The sequence below is a fragment of the Galeopterus variegatus genome, unplaced genomic scaffold, assembly GCF_000696425.1.
Source record: "Galeopterus variegatus unplaced genomic scaffold, G_variegatus-3.0.2 Scaffold4103, whole genome shotgun sequence".
In the NCBI taxonomy this organism is placed as follows: Eukaryota; Metazoa; Chordata; class Mammalia; order Dermoptera; family Cynocephalidae; genus Galeopterus; species Galeopterus variegatus.
In genome coordinates, this window is record NW_007730214.1 from 160,842 (window position 1) to 182,523 (window position 21,682).

General features: G+C 48.5%; 1 protein-coding gene across 1 annotated transcript in view; it reads left to right on the forward strand.

Annotated features, from left to right (window-relative positions):
- IGF2R (insulin-like growth factor 2 receptor) overlaps window positions 1–21,268 on the forward strand; it is an 85,241-nt gene extending 63,973 nt beyond the window's left edge. Inside the window, exons 35-47 of the mRNA XM_008586758.1 lie at window positions 1,229–1,378; window positions 3,859–4,020; window positions 5,205–5,412; window positions 5,754–5,900; window positions 6,654–6,888; window positions 7,569–7,705; window positions 10,162–10,276; window positions 11,296–11,442; window positions 12,082–12,269; window positions 14,109–14,295; window positions 17,364–17,516; window positions 18,530–18,599; window positions 19,476–21,268. Of these exons, the coding sequence (XP_008584980.1) occupies window positions 1,229–1,378; window positions 3,859–4,020; window positions 5,205–5,412; window positions 5,754–5,900; window positions 6,654–6,888; window positions 7,569–7,705; window positions 10,162–10,276; window positions 11,296–11,442; window positions 12,082–12,269; window positions 14,109–14,295; window positions 17,364–17,516; window positions 18,530–18,599; window positions 19,476–19,892 (2,316 nt within the window). The 3' untranslated portion in view covers window positions 19,893–21,268. The remainder of the gene's footprint in view (window positions 1–1,228; window positions 1,379–3,858; window positions 4,021–5,204; window positions 5,413–5,753; window positions 5,901–6,653; window positions 6,889–7,568; window positions 7,706–10,161; window positions 10,277–11,295; window positions 11,443–12,081; window positions 12,270–14,108; window positions 14,296–17,363; window positions 17,517–18,529; window positions 18,600–19,475) is intronic.
- The last annotated feature ends 414 nt before the right edge of the window (window positions 21,269–21,682 follow it).

A 21,682-nucleotide genomic window follows, 5' to 3' on the forward strand; every position in this document is an offset into this window, starting at 1 on the left:
CCACACACTATATACACATGCACATACATATACACACTATATACACATGCACACACATACACACATACTATATACACATGCACACATACTATGTATGCATGCATACACATACACACATACTATATACACATGCACACATACTATGTATGCATGCATACACATACACACATACTATATACACATGCACATACATACTATGTATGCATGCATACACATACACACATACTATATACACATACTATGTACGCATGCATACACATACACACATACTATATACACATGCACACACATACACATATACATACTATGTACGCATGCATACACATACACACATACTATATACACATGCACACACATACTATGTACGCATGCATACACATACACACATACTATATACACATGCACACACATACACATATACATACTATGTACGCATGCATACACATACACACATACTATATACACATGCACACACATACACATATACATACTATGTACGCATGCATACACATACACACATATACACATGCACACACATACACATATACTATACACACACATACACATACTATATACACACGCACACACATACACACATATATATATACACACACACACACACACACATATACTGTATACACATGCACACACACACTCTCATTCCATACACCATTCCTGGCCGTTCACTTTTCTTTCATTTGTTTATCCATTCAAAAATATTTAGTGAATAGCCACTGCACGTCAGATGCTGTGCTAAGCAATAAAAATGGACAGTGAACAAGACCATTCTCTCCCTGTATGTGAGGGACATACATACCTCATAGGCACTGTCCTGCCCAGTGAATGTGCAGTCCTCAGGCAGTGCCAGGCAGGGGAGATGGGTCAGCACTGTGCGGGGGTGTGTTACTCGGGTTCCTGCCTTCCACCATCAAGTGGGGGGGGGAACTGTGTAGCGTTCTTGATATGACCACAGAGAGAAATTCCTGTTGCTTAGAATCTCTGAAGATTGCATATGAGTAGAAAGGATCAAAACTAAAAACCACCGGCATACTGAAGTTTCTGTATAGCAAGACTTCTCACTTGAGTTGGTATTAACCCAGTTTCTCTAGGTGCTACTCATTTCAGAACTGAGGAGGTATGATTTTTGCATTTCTGTGTTAGCTCTTATCCACTTACATTGGAAACAGCTAATTCCCTGAAATACTGTTTGCTCCTGTTCTTTGTTTAGGATATTGGCCGGGTTGCGGGACCTCCAATACTCAATCCAGTAGCGAATGAAATTTACTTGAATTTTGAAAGCAGTACACCTTGCTTAGCGGACAAGCATTTCAACTACACCTCACTTATCGCATTTCACTGTAAGAGAGGCGTGAGCATGGTAAGTGTGTTACCTGTTGTAGCTAGTCGCAGGAATATGGATTAGGGAGCTGAGGCCCAGTAACCATAAAGCACGTTTCAGGTCGAAGGATACCTTTATTCACAATGTATGCTTGGATAATATGGTACATCATGGGTACATCTGAATGATTTGAAATCGTTAATTAAGGAATAAGTAAGCTCGCCCAGCACATAGAGTTAACAGCACATAGAGGCTTGCTGGAACTTAAAAACATGGAACCCTTGAGTAAAGAGATGACATTCAACTTTGATGACTGAAAACCAAAAGTGTTAATTTTTTTTTTCCTTACTATAACATTACTGATTTTATTCTTATTGGGAAGTCAGACAGACTTTTGGGCAGCTATAATCATTGAGGACATAGTCCAAAATTCAGAAGTTAGCAAATAACAAAAAACCTCTGGAATCAAATAGCCACAACAAAGTAGTACATTTTACTCCTGAGGAGGTTATTGGCTGGTATTTTATGTGCAGTTTTAAAATATCAGGCTGGCCAGTTGGCTCAGTTGGCTAGAGCCTTGTAAGACCGAGGTCAGAGATTCGGAGCCCTGTACTGGTCAGCTGCCAAAAAATAAAAAATAAAAACCCCAAAATACCACCAGCTTCTGTTTTGTTATAAGGGGTTTTTGCATCCATTTTCTCATGGCTCCTTCTGTGAACAGGAGATAAATTGGTAAACTCCAGGCCCCATTTTATGGGGACTTAAAGCAGCTCTGCCTGCTGCACGGGTGGACGCTCTTTGCCACAGGGAGCATGCTACACAGCCCCTTGTCTGTGCTTCCCAAATCCACGAAGCTCTGGAAACTTGGAACTCCTTTAATACGAATAGACTAAGGCTGTTTGTGGTCTGTATGCATCCCACGTAATGTGAATATTCATCTTTCTGCAGAAATAAATATTAATGTGCTTGATTACAAGACCTGGGTGTGTGTGTGTGTGTGTGTGTGTGTGTGTGTGTGTGTGTGTTATGTACTAGAAATCAAATATCCTATATTTCATAATTAAGTTAGGAATGAGTTGTCCCTTAAAATCCTAAAGGTGATGAATTCCAAGGCTCATCTGATCCCAAGGAGCTCAGTTGATGGATGATGGATCTCTTAGGTGCTTTAGAATTTCAGTGCAGATGACTTTGTGACTTCTTGGCTTGGAGCAGGTTGTAAAGGGAAAGGTCACAACGAAGGTTAGATGCGGGTATGTTGACAGTGGCAGGAAGTGACTTAGCAGCTGCCTGACAAGGAGGAAATTATACTGATTGAGAGTGAGGCAAAAAGAAAGTTCCACTGCCTGGGGTCACTCCATACAGAGGCCCAGGGTACCTTAAAGCCCTTGGACCTGTTCATGAATCATTGAGTGTAATGACAATTTGAGTTATCAAGGAAGGGTGATGCTGTATTCAGTCAACTCCCTTATCTTCTTGCAGGCGTATCTGCATGTTTGTGCAAGGGTGTCTGTAAATGCCTCTGAAGACACACGTGGTGTAAGACAACATGCACTTAACCTTTAGAAAGGCCTCCATTTTCAGTAGAACTTTGTTCTTGGAAGGGGATTCTTCTGTTCTCTCAAAGACCCAGCTCTCAGTGAGGGACCCTTGACTGTCTCACACTGCCAAATAAAGAACATGGAACTGTACTCAGCTCTACAGCCGCTGACAGCTCTACAGATCCAGTTAGCTGATGTTATGTTAGATGATTCCCAGACCAGCTGCACACTGAGGGTGATTGCTGGTTACATGTTTTTAGGAGTGAGGCATCTCACACTGAATGTGTATTCCAGTTGTGGAAAGATTTTAAAGAGATTTTTCTCCTCTGTGGTTTTCATCTTAAATCACAGAAAAAAGATTTTTAGCAATAATTAAAAATGAAATTTCTGCCTTATCTGTTTTTCTTGCTCTTGGATGAGGGAGGGATAAATAAATTGATTTGAGAACACTCAGCCTGTGGAATAACTGGCTGCCTTGTGTTTAGCCCTCATTATAAAAGCCACCCGCAGTGTGTCGGGTGGCGGTGTGATGATGCTGCTTGTGCGCGTATTGGAGCACTTGGCCCTTCTTTGCAGTGGCAGGGCTCAGTTTCACAGACTTCTTTCTCATGACATTTAAGGATCATTTAAAGACTTCTCCCATTCTTCTTTTGCACTCATGGCACAGAACATCGAGGCTCTCTCTTCTTAAGTGAAGGATGATGACCTGGAGTCAGTGAGGGAGTTTCAGGGGTGCATCGGGGCAGAATCAGAGGTTCCTGTCCCTGCCACGAGGACAGCAGCCACTGTTGCTGAGCATTCTTCCCCTCCAGACAGAGGCCCCTGTGGGGTGCCCAGCGTCCCCGGTCCTCACAGTGTCAACTGCAGACTCCCTCTCCTGGGTTCAGCATGTGGGTGGGGGCTTGCATCTCTGGCACCTGCTGAGGGGTAGCAGTGCAGCACGGCTGCTGTGCCTACACCCTGTGGCTCTGTTGACACCAGGGCACTCCTAAGCTGCTAAGGACCAGCGAGTGCGACTTTGTGTTTGAGTGGGAGACACCGATCGTCTGTCCTGATGAAGTGAGGACTGAGGGCTGTGCTCTGACGGACGAGCAGCTGCTCTACAGCTTTAACCTGTCCAGCCTTTCCACGAGCACCTTTAAGGTAAGGCTGCTGCCCAAGCCTTGCCATCGCAGGTGGCCGTGGCGTCCCGATGCCTGGCTTGTTTTCTGATATTTGCTTGTGTTTTTAGGCAGTGTGGTGTCTGTGACCAGCGGGGGGTATGTGATCACCTTAACAGCCCTTGGAGAGGGTGGCTCCCTGTAGGGTACCTAAGATCAGTGTGTTAGGAAGGTTTCTGGATTGTGTGGCTAAGCACAGCTCATAGTTGTGTTGAGCCTCACAGGCCAGAGTATTTCTGTACGTAGGGCTTTGTGAGGATCGGGTGACCCAGTGATGTGGGCAGAAGGACATTTTGTATCACAGAGAACAAGCAAGGCGGCTCGGGGACACACACGTGACCATGGTCTCTGGGGCAGGGGCAGAACTGGAGTGGTTGGCAGAAATCCACTGTCTCCAACCTGGCATTACGATAAGGGGCAGCTATTTGTCCCCCCAGAGGCGATACGTAGAAGGGCTAGGAGGTGCCCCTGACTGGAGAAGCATGTGCCGGAGCCCTTGGCCTGTGTGTCTGTGGACTGTTATGTCCATAAGGTCTTGCCCAGGGGTGGTGGCGATCTATTTGTTGCCAAGATAAGCAGCGTGGGGACCAGGCCCCAGATTTCAGCACCTCCTGTGATGGCAGCTGAATGGAGAACTGGGAATTCTATGCCCAGGTGCCAGCACCCTGGCTTGTGGGAAGGCACGTTCTGCCCACGTGCAGGACTCTCCCACGAGGCATGCAGCAGGTGTGAGGCCAAGGTGAGGTGGAGCTTGCACACATTTCAGCGTGGAGCATCCACTCTGGACTTGCGTAGTGCTTGCGGCTCCCTGTCTCAAGGGAGTAGATGTGGGCTTTAGGATGGTGGGCTGAGGGCCGCAGTTGCAGAGGACAGCCAGGGCAGTCGGGAGGGAGCAGGAGGAGGGAAACTGGGCCCAGGCGTGGAGGTAGCTGTGACTCCTCCTAGGGGCCACAGAGGGAGATGCCAAGGGCCACAGGATGTTCCTTGTCACCCTCTGGAGGAAGGCCCCGGGCCTGGTGGGAAGGAAGGTCAGCACAGCTCTGATGCAAGGACAGCCTCACTTCTCTGCACGTGCCCATCTCCTGCGCAGGCTGCAGTGGCAGTTCTCTCATCCCCGGAGGTCCAGGGGCTGCCGCTGTGTTCACACCATGCTCGGTGTTTGTCCAGGTGACTCGAGACTCGCGCACATACAGCGTGGGGGTGTGCACCGCGGCGGCTGGGCTGGACCAAGGAGGCTGTAAGGATGGAGGCGTCTGTCTGCTCTCCAGGAGCAAGGGGGCGTCTTTTGGACGGCTGGCATCTATGACACTGGATTACAGGCACCAGGATGAAGCAGTCATTTTAAGTTACATGAATGGTGATAGTTGCCCTCCAGGTAAATCTTTGCAGCGGGGTCAATTTTAAATTCCTAGTAAACATGAAGTTGGACTTAGTGTCAGGAAAAAAGTGAGGGATGAAGCTTCAAGTCCTGTGAGTGCTGAAACCTGGGATTTGAACGTGAACCGTCGCATCACAGCCCTGAGTGTGAACACTCAGCACATGTCGTCAGTCGCCTATTAGGTTTTGTCAGGTGAATCCTGGCTGTCACCTGGGTAGTGTAGGGAGGACAGCGTCCTTTAAATGCTCCTTGTTGTGCATTCTTAGGTGGTCGTGCCTGTCGAGGCACAGCTGATGTAATGCTGGTAATCTGGATTGTTTGGATGTTCTTCTTTCCAGAAACCGATGCAGGTGACCCCTGTGTCTTTCCCTTCATATTCAACGGGAAGAGCTACGAGGAGTGTGTGGTGGAGGGAAGAGCAAAGCTGTGGTGCAGCACAACCGCCAACTATGACAGAGACCACGAGTGGGGCTTTTGCAGACACTGTAAGTAGGAGAGCTGTGCGTTCTGGCGTGGCCTGCTGATCCTCTCAAGGCTTGGCTCATTCTAAGACCTTTGTGGATGTCCAAGTTAACGGCAGCTATTCTGTTGCTTGAAACGTTCTCTGGTTAGGGCTATTTTTCACAGAAAAATGTTTTAATCGCTCCATGGGATCGTTGGGTCATCAGATCTGCAGACTGCAGCAGGGCTGTGTTGAGATGCGGATGTACAGTGGCCAGCTGGGCCCGCTTGCAGGGACTTGTGTCCATGTACCAGTTTTCAGCCTTGGTGGTTCGAATTCATGCCTAAGCAAAATTGCTGCCTGTCATGGGTTTAGGGTGGCCAGTGAGTATTCAGGAAACCAGGGGACTCATTCATTGATGCTCTGCTCTGTGGCAGGCACAGGGTGGGGCCTGGGGTTTCGTGATGAGCCAGATTTAATACCCTTACTCCCACAATGCTTAGAGATTGGTGTCATGAGAGGGTCCTACTAACACGATGTGCGTTCCCGAGGAGATCTGGATAAACAAATGGAAAATTGTGTAATTCTTGTAAATGACCAGGGAGCAAAATGGGACTTGTTAAGGAACTGTAGATGTTAAATTTACAGGGGACTACTATAGTTTTGTTTTGAAGGCTTATTTTGATAGAACATTACTCTTGCTCCATTGGGGTACACTCAAGTTTTTAGGTAGAGGTGTTTTATTATTTTCTGGACACGGGCCGTGGTCTGACCACTTTCATGCCTGCCCCTCCAGCAAACAGCCACCGGATGTCTACTATTATATTTAAGTGCGACGAAGATGAGGACATTGGAAGGCCACAAGTCTTCAATGAAGTTCGTGGGTGCGAGGTAACGTTTGAGTGGAAGACGAAAGTTGTCTGCCCTCCAAAGAAGATGGAGTGCAAGTTCATTCAGAAGCACAAGACCTACGACTTGCGGCTGCTGTCCTCTCTCACGGGGTCCTGGACCTTCGTCCATGAAGGAGACTCGTGAGTACCCGTGACCACTGGCCAGGGGTGTCACGCTCTCAGCAGGTGGAGCTTGAGAGTTCTTGATGGTAGTTGGCTCATCATGGTTCAAAAGATAAGCACCCCACATACCTGTGATACTGATGGTGGCTTTGGCTGCAGTTGTGCTCTGGGAGGCAGCCCGAAATGTCAGTCGCGGTGCACTGGGAGTGGTTCTGAAGTTGGAGGTGGGGGGAAGGGAGTCCTGGAGAGCAAAACGGAGTCTTCAGAACCCAAGGAAGCTGGATGGGCTGAGTCAGGCTAGACTCAGTTCGTATTTGGGCATGGGTTGGTGGGAGGTATGTTGATTTTCTTAGATCTTGGGCAAGAACTCCTGAGGCTTTGCTAGGTGGGAGGGTTAGCTGTCCTGACTGCTCCATGTGCAGAGTGCCCACTCTCTGCCAGGCACTCTGTCTGCAGGGCCTCACCGCAGAGCAGGAGCATGAACTTGAGCTCCACGTGAGGTAATGAACCTGCCAGGATTCAAGCTGCCCCCCTTTTTTTTCTGTTGGAAAAGCTATTTTAGTGCTACATTCACAATGGAGTGAGACACTTGGTTATCAGAACTCTTACTTTTTTCTGAAAGTGACATTAAGAGCCTCACCCTAAGTGTCTTAGGGCAAAGACCAACCTTGCATTCCTCCTTGTGTGTCATTTTGTAGGTACTATATAAACTTATGTCAGAAAATATATAAAGGGCCCCCTGACTGCCCTGAAAGAGCCAGCATATGCAAAAGGAGCGCATCTGGTGACGTACAGGTCTTGGGACTTGTCCACACGCAGAAGCTGGATGTCATAGGTAAGGCCTTTGGACGTGTCGTGATTGGTCTGTGTTGGGAAGGTGAGGGTGTACTCAGTGTGATGGGAGAGTCGGCTTGGGCTGGGCTGGGACTGCCAGATGTGATTCCCGATGACTGTCAGGCATTTTGGCAGCTCCTGGAACATTCAAGTAAGTGCTGCTTTGTATTACCTGAGACTGCAGGTAGCAGTCTGTGTGTTTAGTGGGCATCGGCTGTTGTGGTTAGGTGCTTCTGTCCAGGAGGAAGTCAGAATGTTCAGTTCCTCTGAAGCTCATGATCTAGCTGCAGATGGAGTGCCTAAGTCTGTGTCTACACAGGTATTTGTTTAGGAAAGCCAGACAGGTGCGCAAGGACTTGGTGGAGATAATTCAGGGGTACATTTTCGTAATGTCTTAACAATTTGGAAAATAGTATTGATGCTTTTTAAAAGTATTAATAGAAAATTCATCTTGCAATTGGTTGTTGAGGAAAAGATGTTCTCTTTCATTATTTAAAGGAGGAAGATAGAGTGTTCTCAGTTTAACAACAATTGGAATGTATTGGAGAGATCGGTAAAGAAAAAAATCCACCTTTGCCTTCAAGCCAGAGTGGGATTCCCTGAGTTGTTCTGATCACACCATAGGATGACTTAAGTCAGCTTGAGATGTTGAAATGGGGAAAGGAAATTCCAAGGAAATCACCGTCACCCTTGACAAAAGTCAAACCCAGGTTCTGCAGTTTAGTAGTAGAGGGAGAGGTGTCATACTGCAGGTAGTGGCCAGACCTCCAGGGTGAGACGTGTCCCCGCTTTGGAGGTTCTTATTAGCTGTTGTTGCCGTTTCCACATTGCTTGAGAAGGGCTAAGGGTGGGAGGGTAGTTGAGAGTAGCTCTTTCCCTGTAATCTGTTTGACCAGTCTTTTCCTTAAGCCTTCACTAAAAGTTTTTGAGGCAGGAGGAACAAAAGAGAATAGTCCAGTGAGTAACGTAGAAACAGATCATCTGACTTGCCATTGGTGACTTGCTAGCTGCCCTCCGCTTGGTGAGTGCTATCTTGCAAGTCAGGCCAGGCCAGATGAGAAGAGTTTGTGCTTTCTCCCGAGGCCAGCATTGGGCATCCTGAGTTCCTGATGACTGGAACTAGAATAATCTCCTGGTATCGGACACACTAGGTGGGCTCTCGCTCTTTGGCTCCAACAAGACACCATCCAAGGACAACCACAGTGACCCCAATGTTCATGTATGGAGTACCCCATGTGGGGGTGGAGAGGTGGACTTTTTGTTACAGGAACTAACATTTATTGAGTACCTGTGCTTTGTAGATGTTTAACCCTCAACACCTCCTTAGGGAAGTGTTATTGTTCATTTCACAGGTACAGCAGCTGAGGTGCAGAAGGTAGAGTGGGTCTATTAAAACCTACATTAGTTTGATCCCATATTCCAGCAGTTAAAAAATTCTCCTTAAAATATGGAACGCTTTTCTCCAAAATTTTGCATAGGGGCCCAATATTTAAAACAAATTCATCTGGAGTACTTTTGAATTGGGGGCCGGGCTGAGAGCCTGGTGTCTCTCCTCCCACCTGCCTTCAAGCAGTCCCTGGTACCTTGGCCTGTGCTCTATAGAGAGCACTTGGGAAGCTAGTACCATACCTGTGTTGTTTCTGTCATATGTCCCCGCCTTGAAGGGTGTGGCATCAGGAGCTGGAGGGCATGTGCTCCTCCTGAAGATGCTGAGCCACACCCCAGAGCCATGGTCTATCTGCTGAGCCAGGCGGGCCCAGACCACTCTCGGGACACACCCTGGGCAGCACGGGTGGATGGTCTCTTAGCAGTGATGCAGGAGTTGAAACCTGGTCATCACGCCACCCTGTGACACTTGCAACTTAAAGTGTGTACTTACTTTTCTCCAAAAGTTAAAGGGCTTGGGTTTTTCTTTTAACATGTCATTTTCAAAAGCCGACAGAGCTTGACTTAGAGTCAGAAGGCCTGAGAAAAACCAAGTTGGTCTCTATGGCTTTTCCTTTGCTTAGTCCTGCCCTGTTGTTATTGGGAGGCCCAGATGAGGGGACCTGTCGGGAAAATGACCTAAAATGATACAGAAGTTGTACGAAATTGGAGCAGTAGAGATAGCTGCCGTTAATTAAGGTCCCGCCATATGCACGTGTTGTGTGGGCACTTTCCACACACTCCTGAGACCCGTAGACTTTGGATAGTACTCCTGTTCTACAGGTGAGGCGATTGAGGCTCCTGCGTTCAGAAGCCCAGAGCCCTGCAGCTTGTGAGCGCAGGGCTTGGGTGCGAACCCTGGGCGTGCTGTTTTCGTAGTGATGGTGGTGCAGGCCTCCGCTGAGTGTGGTGCTGTTGAGAATAGGTCGATAAAATCTGCGCAGCCAAATACTTGTAGATTTTGACTTCTCACATTGAGCTTTTTTATAATGCACTAGAAGTAACATCAGTTCAATCATTTGTGTGTTTCAGATGACAGAGTTGTTGTCACTTACTCAAAAGGGTATCCATGTGGTGGGAATAAGATTGCCTCCTCCGTGATAGAACTGACCTGCGCAAAGACGGTGGGCTCACCCGCATTCGAGAGGTAAGGTGGTGGGGATCAGTGGAGCTGTGCAGAGAGTATACTAGGGAACTCTTTGGAATCCCTGTCTGTGGTTTTCATCAGGGATCGGGAATGTATATGCAAGTGAGAGGATGTTTGGGTTGTCACAGTAGGAAGAGCTGGCTGCTGAGACATAAGGACTGGGGGACAGAGTTGCTGAGCCCTACAGTGTACAGGGCTGCTCCACACAGGACAGATTCCCACATAAATGCTGAGACACACTGTTACTAGACAAATGCATGACCTAGCCGTCTGCACTGGCTGAGCAGTATGTAACTGGCCTATGTCTTTGAATGTCTTAGTAGAACCAGGGGGGTGTTGGGTGTACCACCCAAGGCCAACTGTTCAAGCAACTTATCTGGGGCCCACAAGCAGGTGGGGCCCATACCTAGAATGTTCTCGGATTACTTTAGAATTCAGGCAACATCGTGCCTGTTGCGAGGGGGAGTTTGGCCAACAGGTGGAGCCTGTGAGCTGCTGTGTGTGAGCAAACCAATTCCTTCCAGAAGTCGGGCTTGGAAAAGGGGAAACCCAGGAATTGTCAAAGGATTTATCAGTTTGAGTCTGAGATGTTTGTAAAATGAAAGTTCAGAAATCTAGGATCAAATTTTTCCAGATTTTAAATGTTGCACAGTTTCTAAATTAAGAAATTGTATTGAATGTTTGCCTGCTTTCTTACATTGCTGTTTGTCTTACAGTCCTCTTCCCTATGTTGGTGCCCAAAAAGGGAATAAAATTATCACCCCAGCCCAGGGCTGCCGTCAGTGTTGGGTCAGGAATAGCAACAGGGCCCCGCAGCCCTGGGGTGGGGTGGGCAGGGCCTTCAGCTTATCCTGGGGGCCCTGGCGCTATAGGAGAGGCCTCAGAAACTGACCGCCTGGCTGGTTGCTGTGCCTTTATTGAGAGCCGGCGAGCTGCTTCAGGGTCGGCTAGTGTTTACCTGTTGCGCTTACCTTTCTGTCTGGCTGGGGAGCTGACTGGCTGTGCTCCTCTCCTTCCAGGTTTGACATCGATAGCTGCACGTACTACTTCAGCTGGGACTCCCGGGCCGCCTGCGCTGTGAAGCCTCAGGAGGTGCAGATGGTGAACGGAACCATCACCAACCCTATAAATGGCAAGAGCGTCAGCCTTGGGGATATTTATTTTAAGTAAGTGAAACATTTTCCTTTTGAGCACTCAAACATATTCAGAATTAAACCAACAGTACAGATCTTTTCCCAGCAAGGAGTGTGGCAAGATAAATAGGTCCATGTGTTTTAGTTACTGTTGCTGGAGTAGTCGTCCAATTTTCCTTAAACAGAGGAAAAGCATACTCAGCTATTAAGTTTTAACACCAAAGATGGGGAATTCTCCTGACTGCAAAAAGAATGTCCCCCTCCTCCCTTACTTCATGATAAGCCCAGGGGTTGAAGCTGGAGCCTTCAGAAAACATGTTTGAGCAGAAATCTCTGGGCTTTCCAGTTTGTAAGGGAAAAAAAGCCGGTTTCTCAACACTGTCACTGGGGCTGTTCTTGGGGTCTGGTGTCTGAGGCAACTGGCCAGGTACAGCGTGTGAGAAAGGCTCGTTAACGCTCAGAGAGCAGAACGGTGCGGGGGCAGAGTGACTGCAGTGGAAGGTGGTGGCCTCGGAGTCTCTGGGGGGTCACGGAAGCACTACCCTAGCTTGAGAAAGCCCGAGAAAGCAAACATCCTGGCCCCTTGCAGTTGTCCTGAGGACTTCGGGTTTGTGTGATAAATGACCTTCGTGAAGGACTTTCAAGTCACTGTGATCTTTTCTGTCTTTTCAGGCTATTCCACGCCTCTGGGGATATAAGAACCAACGGGGACAGCTACCTGTATGAAATCCAGCTTTCCTCCATTACAAAATCCACAAACCCCGCGTGCTCTGGAGCCAGTATATGCCAGGTTAAGCCTAACGATCAACGCTTTAGTAGGAAAGTTGGAACTTCCGATAAAACCAAGTACTACTTTCAAGGTAAGTGCTTTCCATTAATGTCCCATATTTAACTTCCTTGAAAGAAGATTTTTCACATTTTCATCAACAAAAAACTCAGTTGAAATCTCAGATCAATTTTAAAACAAAAACCCAGTCTAGTTCTATGTCTTGATTTGCATTTTGTCAAAATGAATCGAATAGTACAAGCAAGACCTGGGCATTTTACTGTAGGTAAATAATATCTCAGTTGAAACACAAACAAAAAACCAAATCCTGGGCTGAACCTGTGGTTCTGAGGTGTACAAGTCCACAACTGCCTTTGACTTGGCTTAGTCACGATACTTCCTTATTTTGAAACATCAAAATATTAGATAAGGGGAAGAGATTTTATATTTGTCAGAGGATTAAAGGAGAAGGTTGGGAGATACTGACCTACATATTCAGTACTTTAATATTTTAATGTTTAAATGGGTATGAATGAAGGTTTCGTACTGGCAATAGTAAAGGTGTTGAGAGAATATTCTCAAAAGGCAGCTTTTGTTTTCAACAACTAGTATTTCGCTTTTTATTTTTCATGATTTGATTTTTGAACAGTGTGAATATATTAACTTTAAAAAGTGAAGCACGCCTAGGAACAGCCAGCCCACGCTGCTGTAGAGGGACTGCTGGGAGATCGCCATGGGAGGGCTGGAGGGGTTGCTTCCCCGACACAGCTGTAGCCCAGGGCAGCACGTGCTCCGGTGTGCGTGTGTGCGCTGTACAACCTAACGGAGGGACGAGGGAGTGAGCTCGGCAGCTGGTCCATCCCAGAGCACCAGAAAGTAGCCTAAGTTTTAAGACCTCTTTTTGCATTTTAAGACTCATGACTTCATGAGTCTTGCCCTTCACTGGAAAAGGTGGGAACAGGAAACCGCAAGCCCTATCTCCAGTCTCCATATGCTGTCCAGGTGTAGCGACCCTGGCTCCTTGCCAGCTCAGTGACTGGCTCCCATGTACCAGCCACACACAACAGCCTATCCCCAGCACGAATCTGTGGTCTTTTCTGAGCCGCACTTGCACCGTCGCTGTCCCTGGGCTCCCCTCTGTCTGTGGACCTGTCCATCTCACACGCTGAACTCTCTTGCCTGGTGCCCCAGCAGCGGCGACCACAGAGTCTGAGCCACCTCCAGAGCTGGGAGGGAGTAGAGTCCACACTCCTGATACCAACTGCGGGTTTGGGGGGTCCCAAAACCACCCTCAGATTTGGTAATTCACCAAAAGAACTCACTGGAAGCTGTTATATTTACATTTTATTATAGCAAAAGGATATAGATTAAAATCCACTAAAGCAAGTTGCACACAGGGCAGAGTCCAGGAGAGAACCAAATGCAGAGCCTGTGGCCTATCCCCGTGGAATCAGGACAGGTCACGTTCCTAGCACTGATGTGTGACAGCATGCATGGAGTATTGCCAGCCAGGAATGCTGGCCGGGCCTCGATGTCCAGAGTATGTGTTAGGGCTCCATTGTGTGGGTGTGATTGGTTGATTGGTTGGTCAGTTGCCCACATGGCTGATCTCAGTTTCCAGGTGGGCAGATAATGTGTGGCCAAACCACTCTCCAAATCATACTGTTAGCTGAGGACAAAGGCCAGGCCTCTTTTTGGGCAAGGTTCAATTCTTTACTACATGCTGCCTTAGGGCAGGGGCTCTGTCAATGCTTGTCAAGTGGCCTTTTTAAGTTGTGAAGGGAAAGTGCACACGGGACATTTCATGAGGCATCCTCTTGTCTGATTTGAAGTCATGCAAATGTTTTACGGACTGAATGAGGTAAACTTGGTCTGTCATCGAAAAGCTGGTGGTCATGGTGCTGTGGTTGTGTGTGCTTTTTCTTCCTGACAGATGGTGACCTTGATGTCGTGTTTAGCTCCTCCTCTAAGTGTGGAAAAGATAAAACCAAGTCTGTCTCTTCCACCATCTTTTTCCACTGCGACCCTCTGGTGAAGGACGGGATCCCCGAATTCAGTCATGAGACCGCCGACTGCCAGTACCTCTTCTCTTGGTACACCTCGGTCGTGTGTCCTCTGGGGTAAGCACAGTGTCCTGACACTTAGAAGCTGCACCCACATCCTCTCTCAAACCTTAGCTCAAGAATAAGTGTGTATGGGGGGGGGCGGGGGCGGTGGGAGGTTTCCCCCATGGTTTTGTTGTGAAATATTCAAACATGTGCAAAGTATAGTGAACGTGATATCACACCCCAGGTAGCCAGCATCCAGCTCCAGTGATTGTCAACATCCTGCTGCTTTTGGTCCATACCTGAGTCAGCACCGCCTGCCACGCTGGGCGAGTTCCAGTCCCTGTCCTCGTCCCCGTCCCCCACGGCTTCCCTTTTCTTAGCACCTGCAAGGCAGCTGCTGGCTGAGCTTCCTCTCCTGTTCCTGCACATCTTTTCTTTGTGTCCCAGTGCAAGTTATTACATGCTGAAACTTGACTTTAATGACAGTGAAGGATTTTCCGTTTAAATGATTGAAAAGCTGCTTCTATGGGGCCTGGTTTCCATGGGCCGCAGCAAGGGGGACCTTCTGCCCCCAGGCTCCTGGCGTAAGAAGGAGGGTGGTGCCTCTATGCCATCATCTCACGTCCCACAGACGTTTGTTCCTTTGCCCAGACATGTCATAAACTGCTTTCCTCCTGGATTCTTCCTGTTCTATCCAAACCACCATTTTTCATAAGCTTTTTATTTTGTCCTAAGACTTTAAGATCAGGAGGAAACTGAACTCTTACCGTGTAATCGTTTTCTTCACTTCCTAAAGAAGGGATCCCAGAGTCTGCAGACAGCAGCGGGAGGGGTGATGGGGGGAATTCAGATCACATTTTTTTAGATCTTGAATCAGTTTTCTTCTTCACTTATCTGTGGGTACTAGCTCAGCAAAAAATAGCTTTCCATAAATTAATTCCAGGGACGTGGACGTAACGACTCTTAGCTGCCCCATCTCAGAAAGGGGCTTTTGGTTGAAATTTTCTAATGGTACTTTCAGGTTTTGAATGTTTATAGTGTTCTGGTGATGTCATTACAAAATAAAAGGACTAAAATGGGAAGTTCTTTGGAAAGAAGCAAAAGGTGAATTTTTGAAAAGTAGGTAAAACTTAAAAAGGAACTATGCTTGTATTCTCTGTCATTGGGATGCTAAAAGTGCCATAAAGCAAACAAATCCTACCTCCCAACACAGCCACTGGTCCTGTGTGTCGGTTTGGACCTTCCCAGGCCTGCCATCTTGTCAGTGCTGGAAATTTAGAAGTCAGACTTTCTGTGAAGGGAACAGCACAGCCGAGGGACAGTTTATGGGACTTTGAGGTTTTATTTCAAAACCAGAAGATTCCACAGGAGACCTTGCTTTTCATGGCATTCAGAATATCAGGAACGAGAGTTGCTTAAATCCCTTAACAGTTAATAAAGCAATAAAGACTTTTTTTAAAAAAAGGAAGACAAAAGTTAGAAACAACAGCAAGAACTACACCAGGCCCCTGACTTTCCCATGTGCTGGGATGTGCGGACAGACAGCCACCAGCCGGCCGTGGCCTGGGTAGTGCCTGCAGGATTTTTTTACTTTATCAAAATGTCAGTTGTACATTTTCAAGTCAAGTAATACAAGCATAACAAGTAACTATTATCACCCTCATAGGTGACCATTTTTAGTTCTTTTAGGTGTTTCTTCTGGAATTTACCTAAACATTTTAAATGACCATTGGATACGTCACCCGTTGGCTTCCTGCAGAGCTGGATGAAGATCGAGCTCTCCAGTATCCCCCCTCTACTTTTCAGAATTGTTACTTCACAATTTTTGGTTGAAGTGATAATCAGCATTTATATACTTACGCTTACATAAAATGCATCTAAAGTGTTCCTGAGGGCTCAGGCTGGTCTGGCTGAGTCAGTTTCTGGCTTGGAGGGGACAGTGTCAGGGGAGCTCTTCAACACGGCTGTTGAGCCCGTGGTGACGTCTCCACCTGGGCAGAGGTTAGCGGTTGCGTGCCGAGGCAGACAGACCTGAACTCCAAGCTCTTCCTCTTGTTTCTTATCTCTGATGTGGTCTGGGTTTAGCTGAACTTTGACTCAGGAAAGTTACCCTTATGTGGCCAAGCCGTCGGTTGGTTGCCCTCTGACCCAATTATTTGAATTATTTTGGAGCCAAACTTGTCATAGTTAAATGCTTTTCTAAATGAATAGCCAGTGTCTCCCACATCTGACTTCATCACACGGTGGCTTGCTGAGGCTGCCTCTCTCTTATCTTGAGCAGCCCAGATGTTTCTTGTTGCTGCTCTCTGCCTTCTGTGGGTGTGGGAATCTCTGTTAGTGATTCTGTTTCTGTGCATGTGGTGGCCCTAAATGGCAGAGAGCTGGAGAATTAGCGGTGACAACTCATTACACAAATGCTGTTCTCTGAGAAGGAAGAGAAGTCAATCCAGTCATTTCTTATTTTATAGTCCTTATTATTTTCACTGCTTTCCTTGAATGTTTAATGTCCTGGAAATACACTGCTTTTTCACCTAAGCGTGAATGGCAGGGCTTGGGTGGGAACTGTGGACTCTTTGCTGATGAAAGAGCCGGTGTGTGCCCCTTGGTACTACTCTTGGACGTAACAGGCTTGGGGAGAGCAGGCCCAGCGTTGTCCCACGGATGTCCCCTCCACCCCTGTTGAGCACTGAGACTGGCTCCCATGATGGAGATGTTAGGGAGAGAAGCTGCCACCTGGGCTGTGGTCATTGTTTCTCCCTATGATAAACTGGGAGCATTGTTCCTCAGAACGTCCGCCTCAGCAACGCCTTCGTCCCTGCCCCGAGGGCCCTGCAGAGGGAGAAGCAAGTGGCAGGAGGCCGAGTGGCAGAGCTTGTAGTCGTGGAGCTTGTCTTTGCTCCCATCTTGCGTTATAGCATCGCAGGAAGCTTGGAGCAGTGTCCTCTGGCCCGTTCCGTGCCCCTGCCTTCACTCACTGTCAGAATCGCATGCTGTTGCCGTTCTCCACGTCAAGTGGATCTCGTTTGCTTGGGCTGAGTAAGGGTCCTGTGGAGTTCATAGAGTCAGTGCCACCTCCTACGTGGGGGTCCTTTGGGCCATCACTGCTGCCCGCTGACGCGGCTCTTGTGCCATTCTTCCAGGGTGGGCTTTGACAGCGAGAAGGCTGATGGAGGTGGGCAGGAGCACCAGGGGCTCTCGGAGAGGAGCCAGGCCGTCGGGGCTGTCCTCAGCCTGCTGCTGGTGGCCCTCGTGGGCTGTCTGCTGGCCCTGCTGCTCTACAAGAAGGAGAGGAGGTGAGGAGGGGAGCCGGGCAGGGAGGCCGCGGGTCACAGGCGAAAGTCACACGGTTCTTCGTTCCGCACTCTCTAGGGAAGCAGTCTCCAAACTTGTTAGCTTTTTTCTCCCTCTTCTTTGGCAGCTGGTTGGTACAGGATTGAATCCTGGACCTTGGTGTTACCAGCACCACACTCTAACCAACTGAGCTTAACTGGCCAGCCCCAAAGCTTTGTTTTTAAATGTGTGTGTTTCTGTGACGAGGGTGTACTGTTTGACCCACGTGAGGCCCCTTCGCCCTCACGTCCACCCATGGATGCTCCGTGGGTCCTCGGCCTGTGCCTCCCAGTGTCTAGGACGTCGGTCTCTTGTCATGTCCAAAGATTGATAGAAAACTGAACCACACCTTGCACGAGCTGACTTCCTTCTGACCGGTGACCCTCTGCCCTCCCCCACAGTCAGGAAAGCAAGCATTTATTAAGCACCTGCTGTGTGTCATGTATGATGCCATGCTTTGGGCTCGACTTTGCTGGGCGAAACTGCTCATCACGTAGTTGTTGAGTAGATTTTCACATCTGGTGTTGTGAGGCACTGGCCCCAGAGCCCTGAGCAAGGCTGACTCTGGCTGGGGGCAGGCACAAGCTGCCTCTCCTGTTTGCCAGGTGAGCCTCAGGCAGCAGGAAGGTGTGGTCCTGTCGCATTCACAGGTGAACCAGTAAAAGCTTGCACGTTAGATGATTTGCTCTAGACCTTAAGACTATCAAATTTTGAGTTCTTTTCTGTCTGATTCCAGAGCCCGCATTCTTTCCACCAAATCATGACAAATGATGTTGGTTTATAGCCCTGTGTCATGGGATGGTCATTTGTCATTCAACGTGCTCGTGCCGTGGAGGGCTGTATTTCTGCGAGAAATGTAGCCGTCATTGCTGCCCGGCCCTCTGGGGATGTAGGAGCTGGGTAGTGGCTGGTGGGGTGGGACTCCTGGCCCCAGCTCCTTCTACCCTGGAGTAATTATTGTTCTCTGTTTTTGTAGGGAGACAGTGATGACTAAGCTAACCAATTGCTGCAGAAGAAGTTCAAACGTGTCCTACAAATACTCGAAGGTAGCCGGCAGCTGCGAGTCTGTGGGGTGACCCTGCTCCTCGCCCAGTGCTGTGCTGTGGTGTTGCTGTCCTCTCAGGGACGCAGAGAGAACGTCGGCGCAGGCCCGTGGAAGTCCAGAAGAGGAAACACCTGTTGCCTTAACTTCTATCCCTAATGTGTTTTTTGTCTTTTTTTTTTTTTCCTTCAAATCTCTCTCACTGTGGTTGCAACTAATTTCTTTGGAGTATTTAATTGTTAGGTTGTTTCCACTTTTTTGTCTGTTGTGAAAAAACCATGACAATGAAAATTTTCGTGCATCTAGCATTTGGATGATTTTCTTCAGATAAATTTCCAGAAAAGAAGCATTATCTGGGTCATTGACTCGAATATGTTTGTGGCTCTTGATACGTATTGCCAGATTGCTTTCTAAAAGTACACTCTTCGACACAAGTCCCTCCTGTGGCTTCTCTTACATACCGCATGTCCCGCCCCACCACACAGCTGACATAAACGAGGGGCCGGAAGAGCCCCTCTCCCCAGCTCCACTGACTTGTCGTGGGCCTGCTTTTCAGGTCTGGGCCATCCTGGACACCCTGGCCCTGCCGCGTGGCTGTGAGGCTCCTGCCGAGTGCCCCACGTCTGCCCCGCAGCACTCCGGCCTCAGTGCGGTCCTTGCAGGAGTGGCCTGTTGCTGCCGGCCTGGCCTTCCCCGCCCTGGCTGGGACCTGGGGACCGGAGACGCAGGGACTGTGGTGGGCAGTGGGCTGGTTCCCAGCTCATGCCAACAAGGGTCTCTACTTGGAGTGGGTCGTGGAAGGAGAGTAGCAGAGGAGCAGATGGGGGTCTTCGAGGGTCTCCCGGGGGCTCACGTGGTCTCTGCCGTTTATCTTTGGCAGGTAAACAAGGAAGAAGAGACTGAGGAGAACGAGACGGAGTGGCTGATGGAGGAAGTCCAGCCGCCCGCGCCGATGCTGGCGAAGGAGGGGCAGGAGAACGGCCACATCACCACCAAGTCCGTGCAGGCCGAGGCCCTCAGCTCCCTGCACGGGGATGACCAGGACAGCGAGGATGAGGTTCTGACCATCCCAGAGGTGAAGGTTTACCCGGGCCGAGGAGCTGGGGCAGACAGCTCGCACCCGGGCACAACCCCCCCACGGAAGGCCCCGAGGGAGCGGGAGGACGGGAGGTCGGGGCTGGTCAGAGGGGAGAAGGGGAGGAGAGGGAAGCCCAGGCCTGGACAGCCGAAGACCAGGAGCTCCACCCAGCTGGTGTCCTTCCACGATGACAGCGACGAGGACCTCCTGCACATCTAACTCCGCAGTGCCTGCCGGAGAGCGTGGAACGGTGGGACAGCCAAGCACCTCCAACCAAATAAGACTTCAACTCGACAATGCTTCTATAATTTTGCCTTTAACAAAAACTGTTTCAAAAGGGAAGAGTTTTTGTGATGGGGGAGAGGGGGAGGGAGGCCCGGCGCCGCTCCTTCCCGATTGTTTACAGTCATTGGAATACGGCATTGCTCAAATGGCCAAAGGGCGGCACCTCGTGCCCAGGGTTTTGCCCGAGTCCTCGTGTAAGGCGTCGCTGCGTGCGCCCCTTGCCGCGGAGGGCTATGTGCAAAACAACCCTTGCTGCTTTAGGCCCTGTAGGGTATTTGACCATTATATTTTAGCATTTTAATTCTCTCCCCTATTTATTGACTTTGACAATTACTCAGGTTTGCAAAAAAGGAAAAAAAAGAAAACAGCAGCAGTTTCTTCTTGCGGCAGGGGGTGACGCGCCGGTTCATCTGCTGCAAGGAGGGGAAGCTGTCGTGGGCTGGGGCAGCTGCTCACGGAATCTTAAACTGGCATTCGCGTGTCCCCTGGGTTGGAGTACTCCATCTGTCTTTTCTTTTTTGCTTTCCGTTTCTTAAGGGCACACGTGTGTGCACACACACATGCGCGTGCACAGGGTCTCTGAGTGCCTAGGTTTTGGAGGGTTCACCTGTTCTATGCCTTTAGTCAGGAACGGCTGCAGCTTCTTGCATGACGCCTTCAATCCTAGGTGGACAGAGCACATTTGTCAGTATTTCTTTAGCTGGCTGGTACATTCAAACAACCCACCCAAAGATTGATTTTTGTGTGTGTGTGAGTTGAGTTGAGGTGTCAGAGAAAATAACTGTTTTCTAGATAGGGGGTGTAGGGTCTCATCTCTTCAGGTTCTCATGATACCACCTTTACTGTGCTTATTTTTTTTTTTAAGAAAAAAGTGTTTATCAACTATTCGACCTATAAGAAGCCTTAATTTGCACAGCGTGTGACTTACGGGAAGTGCATGAGTAATGGCGGGCCAGGGTCTCACCCGTGGCGGTGCACATGGGTCAAGCTCAAGGGAGGCCGAGGTTGTGACTCATAGTGTCGCAGTATGAAGGGCAGCCCCGGGGTCTCCCACGGCTGCCAACTCCTTTCTTGAAGTGTTTAATGGATGACTTTTCTCGCATTATAGAATTGTATATAGGCTCAGTGGTATTCATATACTGAAAAGCGAACCACCTATGAGAATTCCTTGATTTGTACCTGGTTTGCCTGGCTTATTTGATTTCAACATGAAGTGTATTTTTTAAAATTGATTTTTCTCTTCATTTTTTTCAATCAACTTTACTGTAATATAAAGTATTCAACAATTTCAATAAAAGATAAATTATTAATTGGGTGTTATAATTTCTTCCACTTGATAGTGAAAAGTCGCCGAGCTGGTTGCAAGTCCAGCTGCCTGTCTTTTCTTTCTCTGCAGCTGCAGGAACGTGTGGATCTGGGCTTCCACTTCGGCGTCCTAGCTCACCCTCTGTGAGGCAGCACTTCGGTTTTTCTCTGGCGTTGTCTGCGCTGTGCGTGCCAGCTGCGGGTCCAGTCTGCCTTCACTCAGCTTTATCTGGGTCTCATTTCTTCAGCCATTCCAAGCAGACCTCAGGGTATTTCCTGTTTACCAAAACAATGACTATGGAATTTAGATTCCAGTGATACGATATAGCATCTATGTACGCAACCCAGTCTAACATGGAGGTGTTTTCTCTTGAATAAATTCACCAAGTCTTACTTCTTAAATTACTGATTAGTAATTG